At 50.6% G+C, this 12,402-nt stretch overlaps 1 protein-coding gene across 2 annotated transcripts; it reads right to left on the reverse strand.

The window, feature by feature from the left end:
• Positions 1–1,155: 1,155 nt before the first annotated feature.
• Positions 1,156–11,919, reverse strand: MYCN (MYCN proto-oncogene, bHLH transcription factor). 2 transcript variants are annotated; one of them, XM_001091369.5, is made up of 3 exons: positions 7,392–11,919; positions 5,284–6,190; positions 1,156–2,666 (listed from the first exon to the last, which is right to left on the reverse strand). In XM_001091369.5, exons 1-3 carry the CDS (start codon positions 7,545–7,547, stop codon positions 2,062–2,064), a joined length of 1,668 nt encoding a protein of 555 aa, XP_001091369.4. In that variant the 5' UTR covers positions 7,548–11,919; the 3' UTR covers positions 1,156–2,061. The 2 variants fall into 2 exon arrangements, with proteins under 2 accessions (XP_001091369.4, XP_014967233.3); XM_015111747.3 differs by lacking the exon at positions 7,392–11,919 and having other exon boundaries at positions 5,284–6,824.
• Between the last annotated feature and the right edge of the window lie 483 nt (positions 11,920–12,402).

Here is a 12,402-nt window from a genome sequence, read left to right on the forward strand (position 1 = left end):
AAGATTGCGCCACTGCACTCCAGCCTGGGCACCAGAGTGAGACTCCATCTCAAAAGAAAAAAATAATAATGAAATAAAATGACCAAAGCAGACAAGGACACATGGCTTGGTGTCTCCCATTTCTGCCCCGACAAACTGTGTGGCCAGGCAAGCAAAGCTGTCTCATCTCTGGACCTGCGTTCTTCTCAGTGAAGCAAAAGGCCTTTTTTTTTTTTTTTTTCCAGCTCACAGTTAAAAATCTGAGATAAACAAAACCCTAGAGAAATAACTGAGTACAACCTGACTCTCAAAAGAGAAATAGGTTATTTGTACACTTTTAGTTCTGAGAAGCTGCTTACAAGCAAGGGTCTTACGTCCCGACAGGTAAACTATCTGAAACCTCCCTAACAAATAAGTCTTGGCTCAGTCTTCTGGAGCCTGCAAGATTGATCCCATCTCCACAGGGAAGCCGGAGTAGCCAAGACACTGCTGTGTGATAGGAATGGCTAGTAGAGAGCTACGCCACCCATATGGGGTCTCCATTGTGACCCCAGGGTCTCCCCTGCACCTGGTACTTGCTCTGGACTACGTAACTGTCACTTCATGAATTACACGTTGGTGAATCAGGTTGAGTTCATTGAAGGGAGGAACCCATTTCCATCTTTTTACTCTGCTTACCACGCTTAGCCTAGAACCTCCACAGATCCTAGTAAAGGTTTTTAACAATGAATTCTTGGAGACAAACTGTGCTCTATGTTAAGACAGAAGACTGTCTGCCAATGGGGCAAATACTACCGAAGCCCAATACAAGCGAGTTAAACAACCCTGTGACTGCTTTTCCTTTTCTTTTACAGGGACTGATCTGAGGTCCCAGCTTAATTCCACTAAGGAGCCACAATACACAGAAGTGCTCTACAAACTGTCAAGTGCCATTGCTACAATGCACAGAATAGTCACTGGTAACATCTCTCATCTGCATAATCTCGGACATTTCCCCAAACTCAGTTCCCTCCACCTTAAGTGGGGACAATGACTCATGCCCCGCAACCAGGATTGTACAGGTGCAAAAAGGGCTATTTATGGAAACCAAATCCCCTCTATAAGTTATGGATTATTTATGGTTGCTCCTTAAGGAACAAAGTATAGTGCCATGAAGGAAAAGGTTGAGTTGCATCATTTAATTTTAAGCTATTTATTTTCATAAACATGAGGTATTTCAAAGTGCTATAAGATGCAGCACTAAATATATACATTTTGAAGAAATTAAACACAGAACTTTGCATTTACCCAGTTCTATGCACCAAACATGAACAAATACATTAACAGGAAGAAACAGGCTAGGAAAAAGGCATATATATATAGTAAATTTCTTTACAAAAGTTTCTTAGTTCAAAAAGTGATAAAGTAATATCTACTCAAAACTTTCACAACTCATTTTCATACGAAAATATAAGTATCAAATTTAGTTATGTATCAGCGTCATACTAAAGTATACAGGCAGTGTAAGAATTAGTACAGTACATAACAGAGATTAACAATATATTTGTATACAAAACATGCTCCTCAAACATTGAGGTATTATTACAGTACTTAGGTATGAACTTCCAGTCTAATACTGGCCGCAAAAGCCACCTCTCATTACCCAGGACGTATACAAAAGGCGGATGTGTCAATGGTATTTACAGAAATGTTCCCCAGGGGTATCAAATGGCAAACCCCTTACGTGGCATCTGCTGGAACTTAAGCACCATTTTAAAAAAGAAGGAATGACTTTCTGTTGTTTGGAAACTTGGAACACACAAGGTGACTTCAACAGCCCCAGAGGCTCCCAACCGTCACCAACTTTTACCGCTGTCATGGAGGTGAGGTGGAGGAGGCTGCAGGGCCACCCAGCGTCCTGGGAGGCAGGCTCTCCAAGGTCCCAGCAGAACCCCACACTGGTGGTCCTGCTCCCCACCCAGAGCCGAACTCGACAGGGGACCGATTTGAAAGTAAACCAACATTCTTAATGTCAACACAATGTTTGTTTAAAAAAAATCAAAATGTGCAAAGTGGCAGTGACTGTCCAGTTTTGAGAAGCGTCTAGCAAGTCCGAGCGTGTTCAATTTTCTTTAGCAACTGCTGCTGTCTTGCCTGCAATTTTTCCTTTTCCAGCAAAAGCTGGTGCTCCTCGGCCTGGAGGGAGTGGACATACTCGGTGGCCTTTTTCAAAATGACCACCTTGGCGGCCTTCTCATTCTTGACCAGCTCCGGCACGTGGTCCCTGAGGGTGAGAAAGCTGGACCGAAGGTCGTTGCGGCGCTGGCGCTCCAGGATGTTGTGGTTCCTGCGACGCTCACTGTCCTCCGAGTCAGAGTTTCGGGGGCTCAAGCTCTTAGCCTTTGGGGGGATGACACTCTTGAGCGGACGTGGGGACACCTCATTCTTTATCTTCTTCTGGGGGGGTGCATCCTCACTCTCCACGTAGGGAGATGGGGCGGCATAGTTGTGCTGCTGGTGGATGGGAAGGCATCGTTTGAGGATCAGCTCGCTGGACTGAGCCCTCCCGGGACCCAGGGCTGCGTTTTTGGGACGCACAGTGATGGTGAATGTGGTGACAGCCTTGGTGTTGGAGGAGGAACGCCGCTTCTCCACAGTGACCACGTCAATTTCCTCCTCTTCATCTTCCTCTTCATCATCTTCATCATCTGAGAACAAGATGCCAGTTACTCTCATGTGAGAACCATTTGAATGAAATTCATATATATTCATGTTATTATGTATGTGTTATCTGTCTCTTCCGGCAGACCCTGGCACAGAGTGTGTTATTTTTACGGGTCCATCAATGTAGATGTGGACAGTTATGTATGTTTTAGATCTCTTTAAAATAAATATATCTGTAGGACGGACGTGGTGACTCACACCTGTAATCCCAGCACTTTGGGAGGCAGAGGCGGGAGGATCACCTGAGATGAGGAGATTGAGACCATCCTGGCTAACATGGTGAAACCCCGCCTCTACTAAAAATACAAAACTTTGCTGGGCATGGTGGCATGCTCCTGTAATCCCAGCTAACTCGGGAGGCTGAGGCAGGAGAATCACTTGAACCCGGGGGGCGGGCGTTGCAGTGAGCCCAGATCGCATCACTGCACTCCAGCCTGGGCAGCAAGAGCAAAACTCCGTATCAAAAAAACAAAACAAGAAAAACATACATACATACATATACATGTATGTGTGTATATATAAGTATGTTTTCCTTCCCCATTCCCCAACTGTGCTTTCAGTCTTCATTCAAGACTTTAGCAGGTGGTAGAAATAAATATAAAGAACTTGGCCTTCAGGGTCAGACAGAATCCTGGCTCCACCGCAGACCAGTTGCATGACCCTGGTCAAGTTACTCAGCCTTTCTAAGCCTCTGTTTCCTCAGCTATTAAATGGGGATACCACTTTGACAGACAAAACGTAGACTTAGCATAGAGCTGCGCCTAGTAGACAGATGCTCAGTAAATGGTAGCTTTTATCATAATCACCAGTCTGCCCAGTGGACTTATTTACATTTCTAGCTCCACACTTAAAGAGTTGAGGCCTCTCATTTTAGGAGCCTCATTTAGCAATTTACACATGGTTGTGTTTGATTTTAAGTCCTTAAACAAACTAGAGGAACAATTTAATTAACTGAAGAAGAAAAACAACTTTTCATCCACAAACCTGAGTTTTATACAAGTAAGCAGTTTTGCATTTAACAAAGATCAAGTCTTAACTACAAAGCCATAATCCACAGTTGGTATAAACCCCCAAATGGGAGCAGCCCTCCTCAAAGCCATCAATAACAACAGCAACAACAAAAACGTGTAGCATCCTGTGTGCATTCTTCCCCTCTCTCCTCATTGACTACTACGCCGGGCTAGAAAATTATTGTTTAAAATACAAGCATGAAAATCAAAACACATCTTCTGCTTGATCTGAAGGGGACCGGAAAGCTGAACAATTGTGGGATTTGTTCTAAAGCCGAAATGTGAGGCTGTTCCAGTCTGTAGGTCCCTTTAAGCCAATGTTTTGGTTTTCTGCCAAGAAGACAGCTGTTGGACGGAAGTGCTTCCTCACCGAAAGCTGTCAAGGCGCAGACATTAAAGGGACAGAGCCGTTTCAAACTGGAGGCTTATCACCAAGTTTCCTTCCAGGAGCCTCAAAGATCTCTCCTCAGCCCAGAAGTAAATTTAGGATTGTTTCCACCTGCATTCTGAAAACACTGGTTTTCCAAGTCCAAGGGGGGGTGGTCCCAGCTCCCTGCTCCAAGGACAAGGCAATGCCACTCTTTGGGTTGAGTTCTGTTCATCCAGACCCCCAGGGAAAGGCCTGGTTTTAATCCTTCCCTTCAGCTTAAGGCACAGACAAATGCACACAATAGAACTAACCAGTGAGTCCTCCCAGGATGCGAGCATTCCTGGAGAGGCTGCTGAGTGCCTGCCCTCACCTTCAAGGGCACTGGGTTACAGATACAACTCACATCTCAAATTAGGCCTGGAATTCAGGCTGGAAGACAAAACTGGAGCCAGTTTTCACTGCACATTGGAAAGAGGAGGCCCCTTAAGAATGTACACAACTGCTGTTGCACTTGCAGCCAGCTGCTGAATGGAGGGAGGGAGGGTGCCCCCACCACCCCCAGCCTTTCAGATCCCGGGCCCGCCTGCTGGACTCGCATATCGCCGCCTGCTGGCCACGCACCGGGAGCAAATAGCCCACCACCCACCGAGGATGGGGGAAGGGTACCGACATTTGGGAAAAAAAAAAAAAAAAGAAAACCGGCTCTAGCCATCTGTGCAACCCTCCTATAAGTTCCTGCGCCTTAAAAAGGGCTTTGCACAGCCCTTGTATCTTTTCGGGATGTCTTTCCCTCCCCTGACCTGGGCCGGAGTCCCTTTCACCCCTGCGCTAACAGGTTTCTGTCCAGGCAATGCACCCAGCAACCCCCTAAACCCTCACCCGGTTTAGCCACAACTTTCTCCAATTTTATTCCTCGGGCTGCGCTACAAAAGATGGGGGAGGGGACGGGGGGAGGGTCCGTGACGGCCTAGAGGAGGGCTCCTCAGGAGAAGGTGGAAGGAACTTTAGTAAAGGCCAGAATTGGAGAGCACCCTTTGCAGCGGCCTTCTCTCAGCCCCTTCTCTTTACCCCGAGGAGAGACTTGGAGGAAACAGGACCTCTCTGCCCCCAGCACTGCCTCCAAAATGCTCCCTAGGCCAAGACATACGAGCACTAACAAAGGGGACGCGACCCGGGGTCCAGTGCCCCAGGGAGGCAGCCGGACCCGAGTTCGGTCTTTACCTGAATCGCTCAGGGTGTCCTCTCCGGAGGTACTGAGGGCCTTGTGGTCGCCGCCGCTGGTTTGGCGGCCGCCTGGGCGCGGAGGGGCGACCCCCGGGGCCCCGGCTGGGGCGGAGACACCCGCCCCCGAGGCGACCGCAGGGCCCACCGCCGGGGCACTGGCCGGGGCTGCGGGCATGGGCGCTGGCTCGCGCTTGTTCACAGGAAAGGGGAAGACCACCGCAGGATCCACGCACTCGGCAGCCGGGTGGGCGAGCTCGGCGGGCAGGGCGGCCCCGGCGCGGCCGGCTCCCGCAGCCCCGCCGTGCCCGCGACCCGCAGGGCTGGCGGCGCCGGCTCCCGGGGACTGGGCGGTGGAACCGGCGGTCGGCGGCCCGCGGCCGTGCTGCAGCTTCTCGCTCACGGCGCGTTCCAGCTTCTCGCGGGCGGAGAAGCCGCTCCACATGCAGTCCTGGAGAATGACCGGGTTGGGGGTGAGACCACCCAGTCCACCCAGGCCGAACGCGTCCTCCTCGGCCGGGCTGCCCCACAGCTCGTTCTCGAGCAGCATCTCCGTGACCCAGCTCGGGGGCTCGGAGCTGTGCTCCGCGAAGCCACGGCTGGGCGACAGCGGGGGCGTGGGCAGCAGCTCAAACTTCTTCCAGATGTCCTCCCCCGGGGGGGTCGAGTCGGGGCCGCCGAAGTAGAAGTCATCTTCGTCCGGGTAGAAGCAGGGCTGCAGCGAGTCAAACTCGAGGTCTGGGTTCTTGCAGATCATGCCCGGCATGGTGGACGCGGAGCAGCTCGGCATCGGCTCGCCTCCCGGCCGGCGACTGAAGACTTCTTTCCGCCCCGCTCGTTTTAATACCTGGGGTGCTTCCTTCCCGTGGGGGGCGCGGAAGGCGGGGGCCGGCGCCGACCTCCAACACTGCAACCGACAGACACACCGGAGAGGGTGGGCAAACGGAGCAGACCGAGGGGAAAGGCAATGGGGGCCCCCTCTAACCCGGTTCCCCAATCTTCCCTCCAAGCCCCCCACTCTGCCCACGGCTCGCGAAGGTGGAGGAAGTTGTGCCTCTCGCTCCCTCCCTCCCTCCCTCCTTTTGTGTACAAGCTGTCTACGACAGGGGGTGGGAGGGGGCATGCAGATGCAGGGGGTGGTGGCGTGGCTCCGCAACTTTGGAAACTGCCATTTCATTCACACAAGGCACTGCCTGGGGGAGGGGGCTGTTCCAGGCTGCAGAATTCTAGCTCTCACCAGCACGCAAACAACCCCACTCGCAGCAGCGAGGGGCCGGCTGCTCTGGGGAAGCCCTGGGCTCTCCGACCCAGCTACCGGGTATGGTATTTGGAGTACCTTCTACCCCCTTTGTAAAAATGCAGCCTCGGGAGTGCAAATGATAGCAGGGGATTTAGGAAACTTTGCAAATGAAAAAGCCTTTCTCTAGACAGAGACCAACAACAGACACCCATATCCACAAATCCTTCCCCTCCCCAAATTTGAGCAAACGCCCTCGGCATTCACCCGCTGCAGGGATACTCCTACCAATAGCTTATCTGGAACCTCTCTAAGCCCATCCCTGCTCTTCCAAACCCCCAACAGCGTCCTCTTCCAGGGAGGGGGAGGTTGAGCCCCTGTTCCCGGGAATGGTGCAGGGGCGCCCGCGCGAGGAGGGTCACCGGGAAAGCCGCCTCTCCTCCGAGCTGGAGCAGCCGTGACCCAGATTACGACCGCGGTGGCCTCGCCCTGCCTAACCCCCCGTCTTCTTCCTCCAGGGGCACCCTTTGGAGAAGAACCCCAGCCTAGGGTGGGGACGCACCGGCTCTCCGACAGCTCAAACACAGACAGATCTTCTAGAGCAGGGGGAATTTCTTTTCGCAGAAGCCATTACTCCCCCCGGTAAGGGCTGCAAAAGGATTAGGGCGGGTCTCCTTTAGCCAGGATGGCTTCGGGGCTGGAACTGGCTTTTCTGGGAAAACCCAGAGACGGTTTTGTTTCGGAAGCAGAAACAGTCCCCCGGGCATATTCGGGCGCCCGGTGCGCACGTCGCAATCCCGTCCAGGGTTTGCCTTGCCCCGGCGCTCGTCGCTCCCTGGGCGCCGGGCGGTTTGGAAGCCCTGCTCCTTACCTCCCGCCGACTGCAGGGGATCCGGAGGCGATTCTGCGCGGGTGTCTCCGGGTGGGCCGGGGGGCGGGGGTGTCCTCGGGTGGCTACAGTCTGTGCGCGCTTGCGCCTGGCTAGCGCTTGCTCGGCTCCAACACAGTTCCCAGGAGCCCCCCGCATCCACCCAGCGCGTCCAGACAGATGACTGTCACTGCCTGCGCTTTGAAGCTCGGGGGATATTATTAACTGAAAAATCTGACACACCCGGGGGGCGGGGAGAGAAGGGGGCTGTGGCGCAGACAAGGGGGAGGGAGAAAGGAGAGGAAAGCGGCTTTACCCCGCCCTCCTGATTTCCATAAAAATCAGGGGAGGCGCCAAGGCTTTCGCGCCAAAAGCCACTTGCTTTTCTTTGCAGAGAGAAGGCTGCAAAGCTGGGAAGCCCGGGGTGTGCTCCTCCCGCCCTTTTGGACCCCCGGGCTTGCACCGGCTGCACTCTGAGAACCAGCTGCGCGCCGAGCGGTGCAATGCAGCACCCACCCTGCGGGCCTGGCAATTGCTTGTCATTAAAAGAAAAAAAAAATTACGGAGGGCTCCGGGGGTGTGTGTTGGAGAGGGGAGACCGATGCTTCTAACCCAGCCCCCGCTTTGACGGCGTGTTGTGCAGCTGAGCGCGAGGCCAACGTTGAGCAAGGCCTTGCAGAGAGGTTGCTCCTGTGTAATTCCGAAAGAAGGCTAGTCCGAAGGTGCAAAATAGCAGGGAGAGGACGCGCCCCCTTAGGAACAAGACCTCTGGATGTTTCTAGTTTCGAATTGAAAGGAGAGGGGCGCCCCCCTTGTTTGAAAATAAATAAATAAGTGCGAGCTACGAGGGTGGCGCCGCGGTGGTTTCTTCGGCCGAAGGCGACACCTCGCGGAGACTGAGCAGAAAGCGGAGCTGCCCGGCCTCGGCGCGGACCTGGAGGGCGGCCACTCCGCAAGTCTCCCGCCATCCCCGTGGGACTGTCCACGAGTCCTCACCACTGCGGAGGGGAGGCGGCCTGGCTCTGCTTCCGAGGGGGAATGGGCGTACGTTCCCTGCAGCCGTCCCCAGGGCTCCCAAGTTAACCTTTACAAAACCACCATTCTCCCCAATTATGGGCAGGCGAATCTGATTTCCAGAGATGGAACTGCTGTCCACACCTCCTGAGATCCAGCCTCGGCTCAAAAAGCTTGATTCCGAATTGTTGAAGGGAAAAAGGAAAGCTGCTGTCACTACTTCGTTTCTTTGTGCCTCAGTTTCCTCAATTGTGAAATGGAGTTCGTAGTGCCTCTTACCTGAGAGTTATGAAAGCTCTCATAAGTCTCCAGCCCATAATAGTTGTGTCAGTTATTATTATTATTATGACTACGACATGATATTCTTCCGGGGACAATAACACCTCTCTGTCCAGCAGCAGCATTGGCCCCTCCACCATCAAATCCTGGCTTTACTTCATGCTGGTCTAGCTTTCTTACAGGTGCATTTGTCTGCGGGGGATCAGACATTATTGCCCCTGCCCGCCAAACTCTCCAAGAACAATCCTGGTCTCCTGGACAGCCCCCTTCACAACCAAATACACAGTGAGGTGGGATTTTGCCTTGAAAAACATTCCTTAGGCTTGTGTGGAGGGAGGGAAACCTGGCCCTGGGATTGGGGTGGGAAGGCTTCCCCCTCTCCCCCCCACTTTTTTCTCTAAACTGGAAATGCCATTCTCCATCGCCCCCACCTCTTCAACTCACCATCGGATCTAGTTAAGGAGGAGGATGCTGAGGGTCAGGGGGCAACCCATAAAATGCTCACAGATTAGCATTTGTGAAGGCCTCTCCAGCCCTGACCCTGGATGCCTACAGAGCTACAGGGAGAAAGATTCCCAGAGTTCTAGGAAGAGGCCCATGAATGCGGATGAGCTGCCCTTCCAAGTACCTTTATTATTGTTATTTCCCTCACAAATGTAAAAGGCTTTTACAGCCCCACTTCTGCTTTTCCCTAGCCCCCTAATCGACATCAAGCCCTCCTGCTGAATTCTCGCCTAGCATCCTGTCCTTTCTTGCCCAGCACTCACCTCCATTTGTAGTGATCTATGCCTGGGAGTATTTGTTCAGTGCTCACTTCGGTGACACTGTTAGAAGACAGGCTCACTCTCCCTCGCTAACCTGTGATGACCTGGGTCAGTTTTGCTCCAGAGGGGATCCTCAGGGCACAGCAGCGTACCTGTATATAGTAAGTACTCATGGTATTGTTCAAGACCAAGATCACTGAATGAGTCCTTTTAAGGCAGCCAGATCTTCCGTGGCAGGACTGTGAAAATAGGCCAGGATGGGTTCAGTTGCTCAGAGTCAAAGCCCTACCTTTGTCCTTTCTCATCAGATGAATGACCATCAGTAGGTCATTCACCCTTTGTTGAGGGACAAGGTGTAGCAGAAGAGAGGGACAGAGGGACGGGAGACCTGGTTACTCTACATGCCTTTGAGCAAATCATTTATACTCCCTGGACCTCAATCGCTAATCTCCTGCTTTTAATGCAAGCCAGTAATTACTGACAAGTCTGAATCTGAAGGTTAACAGAATGATAAAATGCAACAAATATTTATCAGTTACCTTCATTTGTAAGTAGAAAGATAAAAGGCTTTGTACATGGAGAAAACATGCTAATGCTGATTCTTAGTCTGCTTATAGAGAAGCCTGAAAATCTCTCTTAAAAATGTTGAAATACTTCAACTATGTGAATACACACAAAACAAGTCTTCATATGGCTTCAAAGCCAGGGTTTTGTTCAGTACTGCCGTGGTTTCAATGTGTCCCCCCACAAAAACACATGTTGGAAATTTAAACCCCAGTGCAACAGTGTTGGAAGGGAGGTCCCCAAATGCCAGTGGGATCTAGACCTCAGCCCGTGTCCAGGCTCTTGACATTGTCAAGAGAATGAATTCAAAGACCCGTTGGAAAATAGTGAAAGTATGACTTATTGCAAAGGGAAAAGTACGCACTCAAGAAAAGGGAATGCGGGTGTACTCGAGAGACTCACATGAAAGGGGGTTTGGGGCTGCTACCTTTATGAGTTTCTTCAACCAAGAGGTGGAATATTCATGATCATTCATAGAAAAAGGTGGAGATTTCTCAGAACTGTGACACTACCTATTTTTACAGCAAATATGGGTGTTCTCGGAACTCTCACGATGTTAGTGGGGTGTGTGAGTTAGTATGTTAATGAGTGTGTAATGAGGTCCTAAGAGAAACCTAGGTCAAATCCAGTGCCATGCTGGGTTCAGTGGGTCTTAGCCAGCTTGGTCCACGCTCTGTTCTTCAGGGTCTTATCAGGCCCTGAACTATTTCCACAGTTTCCCTTTGCTAGTTATGTGAAATTGCTGCCTGAAATTTTCTATTATTCTGTAGCCACCTTGTATTATTCCTGTCTCAGGACCTAATGGGAGGTGTTTAGGTCATGAGGGTTCCACTCTTGTGAATGGATTAATGCTAATTATAAAAGGGCTTGAGGCTGGGAGTTTGATCTCTTGCTCTCTCTTCCTTTTTCCTGCCATGAAGGCCCTCAGCAATTGCTGGCACCTTGATTTTGGACTTCTCAGCCTCCAGAAACATGAGAAATACATTTCCTTTCTTTATAAGTTACCCAGTCTGTGCTATTATGTTATAGCAACACAAAATGGACTGAGACAAGTACCCATCTACTGCTGTGTCTGAGCCCCTGGGGAGGTTTCGAACAGAGGTAAGTTAAGGCACAGCCGCAAGGAGCTCACTGTGGACCAGGGAGGGAGACCCACATCTGAAACAGATGCCTCAATCTAATGACCGACTGCTAGGATAGAGTTATTTACAGGGTTTGGTTTATAATTAAGTCAGGCGATTTTTGAGGGAGGAGAATATTTTAGTTTACATATCTCCTCTTTACTAAGACACACACACAAAGAAGCAACACACACATACACACGTTGAGAAGGGCCCAAACCATGACCGGCTAGGAGAGCAACAGCCTCTAAACGGGTTTTCCAGATTGTAAATTAAAGATCTGCTGGGTTGGCCAGGCGTGGTGGCTCATGCCTGTAATCCCGGTACTTCAAGAGTCTGAGGAGGACAGATGGCTTGAGCCCAGGAGTTTGAGACTAGCCTAGGCAACACGGTGAAACCCCGTCTCTACCAAAAATATAAAAATTAGCTGGGCGTGGTGGGTGCATGCCTGTGGTCCCAGCTACTTGGGAGGCTGAGGCAGAAAGATCACCTGAGCCCAGGGAGATCAAGGCTGCAGTGTGCCATCATCACGCCACTGCATTCCAGCCTGGATGACAGAATGAGACCTTGTCTCAAAAGAAAGAAAAAAAAGGAAAAAGATCTACTGGGTCTATCTGCAGGGACAACAGCACAGTTTTTCCTGGGATCTTCACGCCTTCTCCCTCAAAATGTGTACATTTTTACTGATTAAATAATTTTAAAATCCTTGGGATTGATTTACTTCATCTGGAAAACAGTAAAGCTAGCTCTCTGCCTAATCCAAATGCAAAAAAAAAAAAAAAAAAAAAAAAAAAAGGCGGGGGAGGGGTGGGGGTGTTGCATGTAAGAATTTTACTACAATAAAAAGATGACAACAGTAATAGAAAATACTTGCCATATATTGAGTCAAAGATTATATCCCAGCTATACAAAGAGCTCCCACAAATTGAATAGAAAAAACAGGCAGACAGAAATATGACTCTAGGATATGAGTAGGTAATTTACTGAATAAGAAATGCAAATTGTCAATAAACATACGAAAAGATGCTCAACTTCACCGGTAGTCAGGAGAATGCAAATTAAATCTCAATGAGATTAACGTTTTTGGGTCTAGCAGATTGGCCCAAAGTACTGGCCAGCCTGGGGAGTGGGGGCAGGGGCCTCACATACACTGTTGGTGTGCCTGCCCTAAGAGGAAAAGCAGTTCCACTCTTCAGGATCCATCCTACGAGAAATAATAAGACAAACACACAAAAGCATATAAATAAGAATGTGGGTGGCTGCATCATTCTC

Source organism: Macaca mulatta, chromosome 13 (assembly GCF_049350105.2).
Source record: "Macaca mulatta isolate MMU2019108-1 chromosome 13, T2T-MMU8v2.0, whole genome shotgun sequence".
Classification (NCBI taxonomy): domain Eukaryota; kingdom Metazoa; phylum Chordata; class Mammalia; order Primates; family Cercopithecidae; genus Macaca; species Macaca mulatta.

Excerpts from the sequence above, each read along its gene's own strand:
- MYCN (XM_015111747.3), bottom strand. The coding sequence starts at position 6,460 with ATGAAATGGCAGTTTCCAAAGTTGCGGAGCCACGCCACCACCCCCTGC. Across the intron at positions 2,667-5,283 it reads GGACACCCTGAGCGATTCAG|ATGATGAAGATGATGAAGAG; the intron begins GTAAAGACCGAA and ends TCTTGTTCTCAG.